This window comes from Nyctibius grandis, chromosome 9, assembly GCF_013368605.1.
Source record: "Nyctibius grandis isolate bNycGra1 chromosome 9, bNycGra1.pri, whole genome shotgun sequence".
In the NCBI taxonomy this organism is placed as follows: Eukaryota; Metazoa; Chordata; class Aves; order Nyctibiiformes; family Nyctibiidae; genus Nyctibius; species Nyctibius grandis.
The window spans coordinates 9,565,851-9,582,219 of NC_090666.1; the positions used below are offsets into that span (position 1 = coordinate 9,565,851).

The following is a 16,369-nucleotide window of genomic DNA, read 5'->3' on the forward strand; positions in this document are numbered from 1 at the left end:
TGCTTTTAAAGATCCTGCTCTAACTTGTATGTGTGTGTATATATATACATATACACATATAGCAGTTCATTTATATGCTTGTGTGTTTTGACCTGAGTAAAGTAATAGTTAGATAAAGGATTTTGCCTTCTGCAGAATTACTGAATTTCTTCAACACATTATACATGAAAATCTTCAGATTTCTAATATCAGCGTAGAAAGAGGATGTGGAGCTGCCTAAATGAGCCAAACCTCCCTTCATCAGGTGTTTTGGTTTAGAAGTGTCGCTGAAGAATTTTGTCATAGTTGCTGACTATGGTATATAGTGGGCAGTTAAGCCACAAGTAAACATTCCAACTTTACCAAAAGGATAGGCATGAATAGTCATTAGTTTCACAGGAAGGGAGGAAATTACCCTTTTCCTGATTTGTCAGGTAGTTAAACGCTGTCTTTTCAGAGTGGATTTTAATCGATGAGGTGTTAATTCAAACAGTGGGGACAAAGGAACAGTGAAGATTTTTTTTTTTAAAAAAGAACAGAACTGTAAATAGCTGAATCCTCAGAAGGTAAGTAATTTCTTTCTTGTGTCCTTCATCTTAAATTAACCCTGAGAAAAACTAAATATCTTTTGTTTGACCTAATTTGCAAATTCATGGTTGGTACAACTTAATTCAATTAGTGTGCATTGAATTTAGTCTTGGGTGTTTGTTAGTGCTGAGATTATCTGCACATACTAATAGACAGCTTGATAAGATTCGGTGGTCCCATCAGTGGGAAATAATTATCAGAACTATCAGGCAATTGTTGGTAATCCAGGTAAATTAAAGATACTTTGTTTTTTTTTATTGCTTTGTAATTTGTGCTTTGGTTAATACTGGTAAAGTATTTCTGAAGACTTTTCCCCTACATCTTCTTTTCCATACTTCCTCTGCCTTTGTTTTGGTTTATAGGGTTCAAAAAAAAACCAATCAGAAGTGCTTTTAAAACTCGTTTGCTTTTCAATAGACCTAGTTTAGTCACTGCTGGACAACCCAGTATCTATTATTTGTATGAAAATGCTCTCCTTTGTTGCTTTTTCATCAGGTATAAAGTAGTATTTCTCTGCTGTGCAAGTCCCACATGCACTGTATGTTCATGAATGCACGTCCCTCTTCAGTATAGCTCTGGCATATTGCCATCATAGAGTAAAAACTCCAAGACTACATTAACTTATGCTGTTGAAAAAGCACAAATGAGATGGCAAAATAAAATACAATTTCCAAGTAGAAAAAGGAGAAGACATGAAAGCAAACAAGGTACTTTTTTTTTCCACTAATTTTCTTCCAAGCATATAACTTTCACAAAATTATCTGAAAAGATCACACTCATAAAATTATGTTAATGGGATGCATGAAAGTGTATATTAAAATGCCATGTAATTTGGGACTCACCATTCCAGTTTTACTGTGTCTGAGCGTAGAAGGAACCGAAACAAGGAAAGGTCTAGGGCCCAAGCTTACATTCCTTAGGGACTTAAGATTCCCATTGTGATTAATCAAAACTGTAGAAGAATAAATTGCTGTATTTAACTCTCAACAGAAAACAAGCAGAACAAAATCCTTTCAGATTAAATGTAAGTTTGTCTGTAAAATTCTGTTCTCCTTTTTTCTCCCAGATACATTACATATGCTGGTTATACTGCGCAAATTTGGTAATTGCTTATCAGAGCAAAAGTCCCTTTCAATTGAAAAGGAGCAAATTGGTAGGACAGATTGGTAGAAAAAAAATCTTTTAAATGCAGTAATCTTGGAAAAAAATCCCATTTTCTATGAAGACTTGTCTCCACAAAATGTCTTCTGGGTCCTTAGCAGTTGTGATTTCACATGTGGTACAGTGGTAGGAAGGGTGAGGAAAATTGCTGTGTGAGGTTTAATCCTACCTTGCTTCTGAAGGATGAAGGAGCTGAACTATCATTCCTAGTACATGTTAGAGTAGTCCCCAGCCTGCTTTAGTTTGTCCTTAAGGACAATTTCTCACTATTCCAAAACTGCTAGAATCCATTGCACTCTCCAGAATGCTCCCTGCGGGCAGAAGGTGAAGAGCATTTGGCAAATGCGTGATTCTGCTTTGCTTGCTGAGGTTTTAGTCTTTTACTGTAGATCATGTGTGAGGGTTATCTACCCAGTAATTTCCACTTTTGTCCTACTGAAATAGTACTGAGCAAGCCCTTGAATTAACTGCCTTACAATAACTGGATTTGGCAAAGTACTTAGAGACACACAGACTCATGTGCCATTACAAGCAAAAAAAAAACCTCAGCAGATCTGCTGTTAAACGGTGCCTATATTTACCCTATCCCAATATTTACAAAAGAAGATAACTACTGTTAAAAGAGCTTTTATCAGTGAAGTTTCACCAATCAGTTACCTAGAGAAAACAAATCTTTAAAATGCAAGAAATAAGTAATGTACCAAATCATGAGGTCCTTGAATTTTTCCATGCTCTTTCCTCAGGCAACCCCTGTGTTCATCTCCTAGGTCATATATTCACAGGAATCGTGCCCCCTTGTACTTTCCTTGTGGTCCAGGGATTCTGTGTCCCGCTGTAGTATAATATCCATCCTCCTTTCATTCATAGCTTTCCCCCATCACATACAAGCTATCAGCATTTTAAGTTATACTGGCAGAACAGGAAGAGCTGTCATGGAGGAAAGACAAAGCAGGGTAGTTTTGCTGGAAGGAGTTTTTGGTTCCTGTTAAGAGAACCTCCAATCTGTGGACCATAAGAGAAGTACTTAAAACTGATAGCCTCGCTAACCAGATGCTGAAATTTCAGTTTTGCTGCTTCTCACTAAGCACTTCCCTCTTTTGTGTTTTGTTGGTTGGTTGGTTGGTTTTTCTTTCTAATTTTCACCGTAATCAATAGAGTTGATATCTGGAAAATTTGGAATTGGCTAGATTGAGTGTGTTGAACATTTTACATGTTTTGCATTCATGACAGAGGAGTACCACTGTTAGGTTATTGCTTCCACTAGAAGATTTGATTTTTGGTAAGGGTAAACTGACAGATGCTCAGCTGATTTAAAATGGTATGATGAGTGCAGTATCATCAGAGTTAGGTGAAGCTATGGTATGTAGGTACTAGTGGAATAATATTGCCATTTTACTGACTGAGAAGCTTAAGTGACATGGAGATCATAAGGCCTGCCCACAAAAACTCGGCAGGCTTTTTACAGAACTGGGAATCAAGCCAAGTCTCCTAAAACCCAGTTCAGATTTCCGACCAGTGTTGCAGTGACTGACAGACAGAGACACTAATTAGTGACGTTTTGAGGAGCTCACTTCTCTTACGCACAAAAGGAGATTTATCTACCCATCATAAATACAAAATTACTGTATCTCACCATACAGTAACAAAATGATGCTTTCAGTGTGACTTTTAAATATCTTTCTGCTCATTCAACATTATTTTCTATAAACCAGAGTGCTTACAAAGAAATACTGTTCAACCTCTTCTCTGCATAACAAAAAGCAGCTTACAACTGTAAGGTCTCTTTCCATTCATCAGCCACCACATCTGTTGCTTGCTTGGACACTGACCAAAATGATTCATTCACATGTCTAACATTTATTTTCGGTGAAATACTGGGATTATACAGAAAGGCAATATTTCAAAACTGGGTCTAGAAAACCAAGGGAAGTTGGAAACAACTTCCTCAGCTGAAAACAAACACGGCGTTATATCAATCTGCAGCTTTATTAGAAGGAAGGCAGTAGCCAAGTGAAGCAGCTGGAATCACACTGAAGTCACTCTGAACTCTGCAGATCACTTCATTCTTCCTTCTGCTACAGAGCTCACATCCCTGATTTACAGTGCGTTTCATTCCAAAGAACTAAGCGAGGTAGGTCAATCTCTCTGTTATGTTTTAAGTCTTTCTCTCCCTCCCTTCTAAATAATGTGTTTCTACAGCTACAACACTTGCAGGCAAATGCTTTAAGGTAGCGTAGCATATACTGGCTAAAAGAGCTTCTTGGAAGAAAGACTGATGCTCATTTATTTCAAAGATTATTTGGAACCACCCCTGCAGCAAGAAAAGATATGAAAGTATGGTGAATTTAATTTCTAATGACTTTTGAATGTGTTTATGCACACTTCAAGGAATCTTTTATCCTGTCAGAGAATGGTAAGTGAGCTTGACTTAAATCTCTCTCTCTCCCCCCTGCCCCACCTCCCCTTGTGTGTTGGTTTTAATTTTTTTATCTGCTTAGGGATAGTATGTCTCCTATAGCTGTAGCAGTTCCCACTGTTATTAGAAATAAGTACATCAGTTCTGATCTGAACAAATTCTAGAACAGAATCTGGAAATAATTTCGACGTAAGTAGCTGATTAACAAAATAATTCCAAAGAATTACAGTTATGCAGAATTAAAAAAGGCTTCTATGATCTAAGCTGGAAGGTGTGTGTGTTTTGTTTAACCATTGTGGAATAAAGTAGGATGTGGATCTAGCTGTCAGTAAGTGCATGGGAGCATGTTTGCTAGGAAGTGACAAGAAGATTTGAAGCCTTATATACCACCACACAATGAGACAGGGCTAGATTCCACCTCTTATTCAGACCCAGTGATAACCATGTCATTGTCACCTGTAGCCTTTCTAAACATGATCTGGCAAAACCAAACAATATCCCAGACCACCTGTTTTTGTAGATTTACAGAAGATGTATAGATTCTCTATGAATTAAAACACATTTTCTTTCTAGCTGAATAAAATTGTATTACTGAATAATCTTAAATGTTTATTAATTCATAGCTAAGGAGAAGAGAGTAAGTGAGGGTATGTCGGGGTAAAGGAATTTGTCAGACCAGGTTTGTAAAAACTGATTCAGGATTAACTTGCTTACGACAGCTTACTTCCACTAGCATCATATTATTGTTTTGCCTCAGCTGAACTAGGAAATGCAAATATTTTGATAACCCAGTTTACTTTTGTTTAATGTCACTGGCAGCTTCTGCCCAAATTTAAAACATTATCAGCCTCTTATGCCAGGCAGACAGGGTAGAGGTCCTACCAAGTTTAATCCTAGGGATTTTATGTGTGCTATGAGTGATGTTAGGGTCCACTTTTATTGCACTTAGAATCTCTTTGAGTGTGGCATAGTGGAAGTTATTTGACTCTGGAGAATGAATTTATGATTTGGATTCTCTAATTGCCTTTGTGGAAGGGGATGATAAGTCAGGGAAACTCTGTATAAGGATTCCTAGGCAGGATCTGACTACAGATTTTCACTGCATTGGTGGGGGCAGAGGAAAACTGTTGATGACAATAATGCAATTTGTATGTACTATACATTATAAATTCTTCCTTTTCATTTTAAGAATTTCTTTCTCTGTTGACAACCTAATGAGCAACTTCTGAAATGCTGTTAGATTTGTGTTTATTTCTGACAGATTGATTCAAGAGGAAAGTTTATGTTTCCTAATAAAGCCAGTTGCCTTAAAGATCTTCTCCTTATGCTTTTTTAAAAGCCACTTGAAGTTTGTGATCTGTCCTTAGATACTATGTTTTTTTATTAATAACTCTGCTATTCCAAGCACTAAGCAGCTAGTTTTGCAGAGGATTGTAGACTGTTGAATGGTCTTGTTATTAGCTTGCTTATTCATTTTGTCTTACGGAATGTGCCAACAGTTCAGCTGTCTCTCTTACTGTGGTGGCTGGTTGTCTGGCTAATTTTCACTCATTATTTCTGATAATGGTTTGATTTGTGTTCATTCAGTCTGAAGCTAGCAGTTTCACAACAGTGCAGGGCTCTGTTTTTGCAGACTTTACAAAAGAGGGCTGAGTGGGAGGAACAGTTTCTCATGGCCTATTACCACAAGAAGGGATTGCTGGGGTGGGCCAAGAGACATTCAGTTTTAGAAGGGAAGATGCCATCATGCACAGATCAACTCTCCCACACTTGCTACTACTTTTACAGTGTGCTTGAGGCTCCTGAGACAAAAAGAAAAATTAGTGTCCTCAAAAGAAGCATATGGTACTTCCAGGGGAGCTCAGCTAATTCTGTGCTCTTTGTATCTTCAACATGTTCCAGAGGTTGAGGGCCTGGAGACAGGAGCAAAAAGCCCTGTATCAGCCCACAGCTGCTCTTTTCCAGAGAAAATTTTCGCTGGCTTGTTACAGCTCTCTTACACTTGGCCTGCCATTTTACTGCATTACCATTCTTTAGATGAACTGAACAGAGCTGCTAGAGATGTAATACTTTTCCACTAGCGGGCTCAATGGGAAAGTAACAAAACCCATTGCTACAAGTCAGGTTTGTTTGCAAGGGTTATCTGCAAAGGCCAGCATTCTAGAAGTCTCCAGTCCTTGCCAGGGACATTAGCTAGCAAAGAGTTTGCAGCCTTCTCCTACTTCCCTTCCCCAGCCCAGGCTCTCTTGTCCCTTTTGATACTTCTCGAAGGATGTGTTTCAAGAATCACAAGGCACAAGTATGAAGAACCAGCACCTTTTCCCTCTATCCACAAAAGATATTTGCCTCTTCATTCTTTTGGCAAGGTCTGAATTCTGCCTCCAACTCCACCTTTGAATCTACTGTTTGGCTTTGGGCAAGATACTTCTGTTCCTTTCCCTACTCTTATGTCTGTTTATTCCGTTTAATTATAAACAAGGCGGGAATTGTCTCTCATTATGTGCTTATAGTGTGTAGATCCAGTGAGGCTTTGATCTCAAAGGCTAGGGCCTTTGGGTACTTTCCCAACATAAAATACTTGCTTCTTTCAGCAAGTGTGAGCCTGGCACAGAAGTTTTATTCTCTTCTGAAGGCTTCTAGATAAGAGAGTGGTAAGTAGTAAGTCCTGTACCATCAATGTAATATCACTTTCTACACTTCCATTTCTTCTTTCTAGTGATCCTCTTTTAATGAGCTCAGCCCCACATAATTTTAATGAGATGTTTCGGTTTTTGGTAATGTTAAGAACCATTATCCGTTTAAGAAAACTGAGTAATGTGTTGTTGAGGTCCTAAACTCTTAACTGAGGGTGCTGTACCATATCTGCTGGAGTCAAGTGAGAAGTGATTTGCAAAGGTAATACGGGAAGCCTGTAAAACCAGTATTTCCAAGCTCCTAATTTAACACCTTAGTCGTAGGCACCATCTGTTCTTATCAGTGCTAGGGAGTGTTCCCAATGCCATATTAGGGAGACAGATAAATTCCCAGCCCTCCTGAAATTGTATTAACAGTATGAATTTTTCACTTTTGCAGGAATACAGGCAGTGCTTATTTTAGACTTGATTTTAAAGTAAATAAAAGAGTTAGCTTTGTATGAATAGGAATATTAGAGTAACACTGATACAAAAGTAGACACCCTTAATCTACTGTGCACAGTGATCCTAGTGTATTAACTGTGAGAACAAAATAAAGTATGTTATCTTATCAGCTGGAATGTTCTGGTTATATGCTAGCAATTTTTTGGAATTGCACGTTCTGATATACCCATGCAAGAGTATGTGTCAAGAGTAATATAACTATAGCAATATTACAATCATGCTAGAAGAAACTGCTGATGTAGATTTAATGAGCAGTAGGAACCTAGAACCGAGATCAATTTGGAGGGCAGTACATAACGAAGCATACTGTTAGAAGTGACTGGGAAATTAATATGTGGAATAGAACAGGCTATAAGAAGGTGTATTTGAGGAATGAGTTGTGTTGCTAATTTTCTCTGGGGTTAGCTCTTAACTCTTCTTGTTAAAAGGACTGTAAGTAGAACAGATTGCAAGCTATTTTTTATCTGTTATTAGATAGAGAATTTGTATCTTGCTGGAGAGGGTTATTTTATTTTTTCCGTAATGACCTGTTGTTACCCTGCAGTAACTTTAGAATGGCTGTTGTCTAACATATGTTTAATTGGCCTTAATCAGTCCCCTGAGACAACAGTTGATAGTCTGAAAGAAATCTCTGCATTCATTCTTTATTCTCTGCTGTCTCTTTGCTACTTCCTGTTAGGAGGGAATTGTGATTAAAGCATGTGTTTGCTGAAGGAGTACAACCATTTAAAAAACACGCTCAGAGCTGCATGATCATGTAATGATCATATGAACACTAGTCTAAATCTTCTTTCATCACAAATATATGAAACTGTTGCAAAGCAAAATTCCAAATAATTGTTGCATGAAAAACATAAAAAGCCATGCTTCATTAGAAATACAAGCATTCATTATCTTATCAATCCAGTCACCATGAAGCTGAGGCACTTAAAAATTTTAAGTCGGATATCTCCATTACTCTAGGTATGTAGTTATTATGGTGGCTTTACAGCCAAAGAAAATACTGCTGGCATTTGTGGAGGAATAGAAAACACGTGAAACTTCCCTGGAACAATACTTCATTAGCATGCATATCTTACATGCTGAGGACACAGCCAATACGATACATGGCATACCTGCTGAGAGGTGTGTTTAATGGCTCTGAGGTATGTCCTGGGCCTGCAGAGACAGATTAATGTATATAACAAGCAAATGGTGGAGATCCAGGTTCCTTTTCTCTTCAGCGTAGAGAAAACGGACCAGAATCTGCAAGGGCTGCCCAGGTAGGTGCTGGCTCCCTCCAACACAGTGGGCATGATGGCACAGGGGAGAGCCTCCCTTCAGGAAGGGGAAGGTTTCCCAGAGGTGAAGCTGTGGTTTCTCCACTCCATCATAACTGAGGGGACAGTGTTATGTTTGAGAAAGGAGGATCGGACTGTGGCTGAACCACTAGGGAGGGACTCTAAGTTTAGCACCTGGTTTGATCAGAGACTTCCTGTAGGTCATTCTCAGCCTTCTCGTCTGTAAACCAGACTGATGATACTTCTCACTGGAGCCCACTTTCACTAAGGGTTTTGAATACTGAGGTGTTATGACCAGTTATGTAAATGCTTTGGCAGTGCTGACACATACAATCTAAGACCATATTTTAAATCTCAAGTGGCACTGTTTACCTAAACTTCTGTTTTACCTACTTGTAAGAATGCTTAGATCTTCCTTTTTTTCCCAGAATGAGGCCACTTTAAGTTTCACAGATATCACCTGTCATTTTCTTGACTCTGATGAATAATATGTTTGCGGTCACATGACAGACTCGCAGTGATTACAGCTACTCCTTACATTCAAAAGAAATATTAAAAAAGATATTTCTACTTTTAGCGGCATTAACAGAAGGAAATAAGAGCAGGAGCAATTGCTAGCTACACAGTTACCAAGTGCGCACACCCCTCGTGCCCCCCGCGCGCGTATCCTGAGGACATCTGAGTTTCTTTGTTGTCTTTGGGGATGGAAGTCTTGGTGCTTGGGATCAGCATGAAAATAAATCACATTTGATGATATACAGTTGGTGGTTGCAGACATTTATGAGTTACCTGATTGTGGCAATGGTACGGCTGCTCCATTGCAGCAGTTGTCTGGATGATTTGTTATATTCAGGCCAGAATATAACAGTACTGTAGATACTTTTCCTATTACAGTAGCATTATTTAGATATAAAGTTGGGTTTTCCATTTGTTGTTTAACATTTCTGTGGTGGCAAAGGTACTGGTCTGAAATCATTGCTTTACCAATATTAACTGAGTCTGCTCTATAAAGGTTTGTTAATCCCGCTCTGACACTCACTTTATGTAAAATATTATGAAGCTATTATCTGGTCACATGACTTCAATACCACAGATTAAGTGGTGTGTTATGATTAACGGGGTCGTGTTTGGCCTTGCTCAAATAAAGTTGGTTTTGGCATAAATTTTAGGACACGTCTAGCTAGTACATTGCATATACATTTCTAACACTGCTTCACTGAGAGACATAATGGAGAATGATGGTTATTTGCATTCTTGTCTTGTCTGCTAGAACAAATACATCTATATCGTGGTTTGAAAGTTTCCAGTCACATACCATATCTATTATGACGCATTCTAGTTGTTGAATTCAGGACGGCCTACAAAGTCATTTTGTTACCATATGTCTAATGACCATTAAAACAATAGTGAAGAGATAGGCGTTTGTGTATGTGTCTGTAAAAGAGAAAACATACACAAGCCTTGATTCTGCTTTTAAAATGCTCATTTCCTAGTAGCTTTGTCTGCAGGGCCATATTACAGCATAGCTATGATTTAACTTTGTAGTATGGGTGTATCAGACACTTCCTGCTATAGGAATGTTTCTACAAGGAGGCAAGTGGTCATCTTGGCTTTGTTCTTTTGAGGGAGAAATATGAGTCTATGACAGTTCATAATCTCATCAGTATTTCTTGTGAGTTTCAGGATCTCTTCTTATGTCTTTGTGAAATACTTGCCAGAAATATGTAGATACCTCTAACAAACTTGCTCAGCCTTCTGTGTTTCGAACTTTACAGATAAACTACTGTGTGAATTTCATGTTTATGCTTTTGAAGCTAGATAAATTCAAAATTTAGCACCTCAAAAGTGCAAAGATTTTTTTTTGAGAGCTCTCAAGTGAATTCAATATCCAGACAAACTTGCTGAGACACAGTAGGACAAGCAGGCTTTAGGTGACCTTTTGCGAAACTAGTTGTTGTCCAACATTTGACTCTTGCAAATGACAAAAGTTGAAGTGAATCAATCATATAAGCTTTCCTTTAGCCATAGGTCACACACGTGGAATGTGATATGCTCAGAATTATTCATAAAGGCATTAAAAGGAGGATTTGTGTAATATATTCTCTCTATGAAGTTAACTGTTGAGACGGCCAGCTCCGCAAACCATAATTTTCCTCTTAAGTCAGGACACACTATTGTGACCTCTGAAATCAGTTTAGCTGGATGGAGGCTCTGAGCGCTGTTTATCACACTGAACAAATGGGTTTCGGGTCTGCCACTCAAATATTTGTGTTAACTTTTAACTAATGTAGACAATGAATAAGCTCTTCCCTTGGACCTCTCTGTAAATTTCAAAAGTAATGAGGACCAAATGTGACAGAGACGTTGTGTGGGCTGTAGCCCAAACATGTGGCATAAACTACCAGTGTAATTAAGTTGGACTCTAACTTTTGTGGTTCCCAGAGAACTTTGAACCCCCAGGAAAACTTTGCATTAAGTGAAGTGAGTGGAAATTGCAACTGTTTTGTTTGTTTTCTCCTATTTTAGACTGAAAACCCAATGTAGTTTCATTCCAAAGCCATTCCACCGACCACAGGGCTGAGGCGTGGAGAGGTCAGACGACTTCCCCTGGTCAAACAGGATGCATGTGGCATAGCCATGAATAGAGTCCAAAGTACTGGTCCGTGTCATAACTGTAAGGCCATTCTTGGTGTGACAAAAGCTGTTCTATTTTAAGCAGATCCAATAGTTTGTCCGAGTTGCCGTTATGGCTCAACTTTATGAAATACTGTAATGCTGGCAGAGAAAATGAACTCTAGGTACTTGTAGTAAAAAGCTACGAATATGTCAATTGGGATCCGATTCTGTAATTCCCTGCTGAAATTCAGAGAAAGACAGTTCATGTAGCACATGGTGAAGTCTCTTCCCAGCAGTTCTGTGGCTTTGTATTATTTTAGAAATATTTCCTAACGATCTGTATTCTCAGTAATTCTCTTTTCTATCCCAGGATCTAAAAGGTATTAGCACCAAGTGCCAGCCTGTGATATTCCTATGAAGTCGTTTAGTAATTAACTTCTGTTTTACAGAAGGGGACAGGAAATGAAACCTCCTGGTCAAATGTTCTGAAACCTATTTGTGTGAAATTAAGCAACTGAATCAAGGAGGTTCAGTTTTCAGAGCTGCTTGTGACCTCAGCAAATAGGAACAGACTCCAGTCAAACAACTGCTGAGCGTACACTTAACACAGGCTGTTTACTATTAAAAAAAAAAAAAAAGAAAGAAGACAGGATGAAGTCTAAGCTTGGTTCTATTCATCCACATGCAGTACAACACTGTTCTGTAACCTGTGGATGCCCCCAAGTCCTATTGCCAGGCTTCTAACCGCACTTTCCTGTTTATTGAAAAATATTTTCCTCTCTCTGGCTCCTCTTTGCAACCCTGGACCAGCAGTGACTGAGCCAGTGAACTGCACCAAACCTCCCTTACCCTTTCTAGCAGTTGGCCTGAAAGCCAAGTGGAAACTGCTGGCAAAAAGTCTTGTTTTCTCTACTGAGCCTTTGTTTGCAGACAGGTTCATGAGTCTCTCCACCCTGGAAATCAGGCCATTTGTCAAAGATCATACAGGAAATCAGTGACAGAATAAGGAACAGAATTAGATTTTTTCACTTGCAAGACCTAGACTTGAACTGCAAGACAGTTCTGACTCTGAAAGCTTATTAATAAATAAAAACCAAACTCACATATTTGAGACTATGTGTGTTTCAAGAACACAAAGGAACATCCCTGCTGAATGATGGTTAACGGTTATGCCAGAAGAAAAAATCTGGTTCCTTATTGATGTAAACCAGCATAGCTCCACTGAAAATCCCTTACTGCTTCCCTTTCTCCGGGCAGGGCTTAACACCGTGAGTCCTGTTATAGAAGTGTGTCATGTCTGTGGATGTCAGAGGTAACAGCTTCTGGGCTTCGCAAATGTGATTGTCAGCCTTTGCTGAGCCCTAGCCATTGAGTCGAGTTTCAGCATCTGTGCACTGGGAGCAATGGTAAGCAATGTTCCTCCTGCCTTTTTGCCCCCGCTGCTAAAGAGTGACTGCATTGGAAGACTAGGAGTTAGAGATAAGGAAAAATACAAGCTTGGAAAAACAATTGCATTCTAGAAGCGTGCTCTTTCAATGGAGGAGTTTTAAACTACAGGAGGCTTGCTAAATATTTGGTATTTATTTAGGTATGTTTTCTTTCTCCTGCTATTCATAATCTTTGAAATTCTAAATATAAATTTAACATTGTTGAGCAGTAGGCAAATGTTTGTTATTGTCATTGTGGTTTTTTAGCACCATTAGGAGAAAAAAGAGGTTTGGGGATTACACATATATGGAGGAAATGTTTGAATCCAAGTATTGTTGCATTGTGCTAGCTCTTGAGAAACTTAAAAGCAAAATTGATTAGTGATTGGAATACAAGATGTATACTCAGCAAGAGTCTGAAAAATTGGATTTTTTTTTTGTTTAATTGCATAAATTTGGTTTGAAGGTATAGTTCTCTCTATAGGCAAAGACACTTAAGAATCCAATTATTAACCTGATTGTCCTCTGAAACTGTCAAAATGTAATTTTGTTCCAGATATTAGTGGTACTGCTCCTTGTTTATACTGTTTCTCAGCAGCTGTTAAGCTATTTGAAAAAATGACTCAGATGGGTGGAACTGGTATTTGATGCAGAATCTACCCCCAAGAGGCATGTAATTACATAAATGCAGCCCAGTAAGTATCATTTTATCAGGACAGCAAACCAAATAACATTCCTTCAGCCTGATGTAAATTACAAAGGGCAAATGTTATCATAGCCTCTTGACAGAACAGGCTGTATTGAGTCTTATTACATATTTTTTTAATCAAGAGATATAAAATTACACTTTTTTTTTTTTTTTTTTGCTCTTGTCTGTCCATCTACAAATGAGAAATCTAATCCTGCTAATGTGTGTGCACATCCGTAGCTTCATTTGTGTGAGTAATCCTTTCAAAATAAACTACTTTTTTGGAGGAGAGATACGTACATGAATACAAGCTTGCAGATGTGGTTCTTCAGGCAGTGTACTCCGGAGACCCTGCTCCTGTTGTCCTTAGCATGCTAAAATTAATAGAATTACAGGAATGCAGGGCTGGGTTCCAAAAGTTCGGGCTGAATTTCAGTTTCTGAATGGAGCTAGGGCTCAGAACTGTACCGGTGAGCTCAGCTGTAGCACAGCTAAAGGGCTGGTCGTATCTGCTCTCAGGGACAGGATTTTAGTGCAGCTGAGTCCAGCCAGACAATATAGCTTTAAATGATAACAGAATCTGGCAGAATATTTGTTTTGACCATGGCAGATACTTTTGTGAGACTGTAGCCATTTGTGCTGTAGCCTTGTCTGTACTGTGGAATGAACACACAACTTCTGAGTGCTTTTTCCTCTTCAACCTCTGTTTGCTATCTGTTTTCCCATTCTTTTTTTCTGGGTTTTTCTTATGGTTTATATCCCCCCCTCCCTTCTCTCCCTCCCACACTCTTCCTTTGGAGTTTTAGAAGAAAATTCCTATGTGAAAAATCATGTTGTACTTGTAAGTTCCAGAAGCTTTTGCAACAGAAGAAAACTGAGACTGTCGTTCTATCTTAGAAAAAAGAAAAAAGGAGACACATGTATTTTCATCTATAGCTCATACAGTGTGTCCTGTTCTCCTGGGAAGCTTTATTTTCTTTCATCTATTACCTGTTTCTCAGCTTACTAGTGGAAGAATACCACAATTGTATGTATTGTCCCTGAAATATATTCTGTATGTTTCCTTCTCAACATCCTGTTCTTCGTTAAGGAAATCTAATACATTGAATGTGTCTGAAAATCGGCATTCCTTGACACAAAGATAGATACATGACAGAGAGGAATAAACCCCTGAACTTTCAGTTGCTGGGGAAATCGCTGTCTGTGTTTTTGTTAACTACAATTTGAAAGGTGTGTCTGCGGGTGGTAATTTTATAAAAAATGGCTTCCTGGCATTTTAACTGCACTTCTTTTGCCTATGTAGATGCCTGGTGCTTCTCTGATTTCTGACAGATATAATCCGTAAAACTTGTGTCAAATAATAGGAACAGAGCAGTAAAATATGAAACCTGATTTAGAAAATAATAGAAAAATCACACTTCAGTAAAACTTTGCAGCTGGTCTCCCAGAAACTGATCAGTGACACTGTGCTCAGTACTCTCTGTTAAGAAATAAATGCAAGGAAAACAGTTATTGAAGATTTCAAGTGCTGTCTTGATTTGAGCATTTCTTGAAATGCCTGTGACGAAAAATACTCCATAAGCTTTGTGCTAGCAACTGAGAGCTAAAAAGTGATAGGTATGTGAAACTAAGTCAATGTTTTGGTTTTTTTTATGACCAAGAACTTAAAAGAATTGCAGGTTACTATTTGCAGTGCAGTAAAACATCTCTCCTTTGCCTGTTCCATTTCTTCTCTTCCCCAGAAAGCAACTGTGCAACATGGCATTTGAAGATTTTGAGAACTACTCCTACTTCTACGACCTGTCTGAGGAAGATGAATCACCCCAGTCCTCCCTGAGCATTGCACATATGATTTCCCTTTCCTTTTACAGTGTGGCATTTCTGCTGGGAGTGCCAGGTAATGCCATCGTCATCTGGTTTATGGGCTTTAAGTGGGATAAATCTGTTTCTACACTCTGGTTCCTCAATCTGGCCATTGCAGATTTAATTTTTGTTCTCTTCCTGCCCCTCTATATTACATACGTGGCAATGGGCTTCCACTGGCCTTTTGGGAAGTGGCTCTGCAAAATGAACTCGTTCATTGCACTACTTAATATGTTTGCCAGTGTTTTCTTCCTGACATTCATCAGCCTTGACCGCTACATCCGCCTAGTCCACCCAGTCTTTTCCTACAAGTATCGGACTGTAAGGAACACCCTCATTCTTAGTGGGATCATTTGGATGTTAGCTGCAGTTATCGGTGGCCCTGCCTTGTACTTCAGAGACACAGCTACAGTTCTCAACAATGTCACCATTTGCTACAACAACTTCCATGTGCATGACAGAGAACTTATTTTGCTGACACATCACATTCTCATTTGGGTGAGGCTTGTATTCGGTTACCTCTTTCCTCTAGTGACCATGGTCATTTGCTACTCCTTGCTGATTGTCAAAGTGAAGAGAAGAACTGTCTTGACTTCCAGCAGGCTTTTCTGGACCATCATTGCTGTAGTTGTAGCATTTTTTGTTTGCTGGACACCATATCACATATTCAGCATTGTGGAGCTGTCTGCTCACCACGATGAAAAATTGCATGACTTACTGCAGGATGGCATTCCCCTCTCCACTGGCCTTGGTTTCATCAACAGTTGCCTCAATCCAATCCTCTATGTTCTGATTAGCAAAAAGTTCCAGGCCCAAGTCAAGACCACAGTCTCCGAGGTGCTAAAATTGGCACTGTGGGAGGTGAGCCGCTCAGGAACTGTCAGCGAGCAGCTGTGGAGCTCGGACAACACCCATACGCCTGTGCACTATTGTGAAACTGCTCAGTGACTGCTCCTGTCACCATCCCTCTCCAAAATAGCTGACAGAAGATTTGGAGGTGTTCTTGACTTCACATCTGCCAGTCAGATGTGCATCTTTGCATATCAGTTTTATGTAAACAGCTGGCTTAATTGCACTTGCAGCTTTCCGTGAAAGGTTATTAAAGGACACATCATTTGGGCATGGTGTACTTGCAGTGCACACACAGCCTGAACTGAAAGTTGTCAGCAGAAGTGGAATTGCTCTAACTGGGTTTTATCAGGAGTGTTGTTGTA

General features: G+C 39.1%; 1 protein-coding gene across 2 annotated transcripts; it reads left to right on the forward strand.

The window, feature by feature from the left end:
* Nucleotides 1–458: 458 nt before the first annotated feature.
* CMKLR2 (chemerin chemokine-like receptor 2) lies at nt 459–16,251 on the forward strand. Of its 2 annotated transcripts, XM_068407738.1 has the most exons (3): nt 459–545; nt 3,712–3,859; nt 15,035–16,251. In XM_068407738.1, the coding sequence occupies exon 3, from the start codon at nt 15,051–15,053 to the stop codon at nt 16,101–16,103; it is 1,053 nt and encodes a 350-aa protein (XP_068263839.1). In that variant the 5' UTR covers nt 459–545; nt 3,712–3,859; nt 15,035–15,050; the 3' UTR covers nt 16,104–16,251. The 2 variants fall into 2 exon arrangements, with proteins under 2 accessions (XP_068263839.1, XP_068263840.1); XM_068407739.1 differs by lacking the exon at nt 459–545 and having other exon boundaries at nt 3,697–3,859.
* Nucleotides 16,252–16,369: the final 118 nt, after the last annotated feature.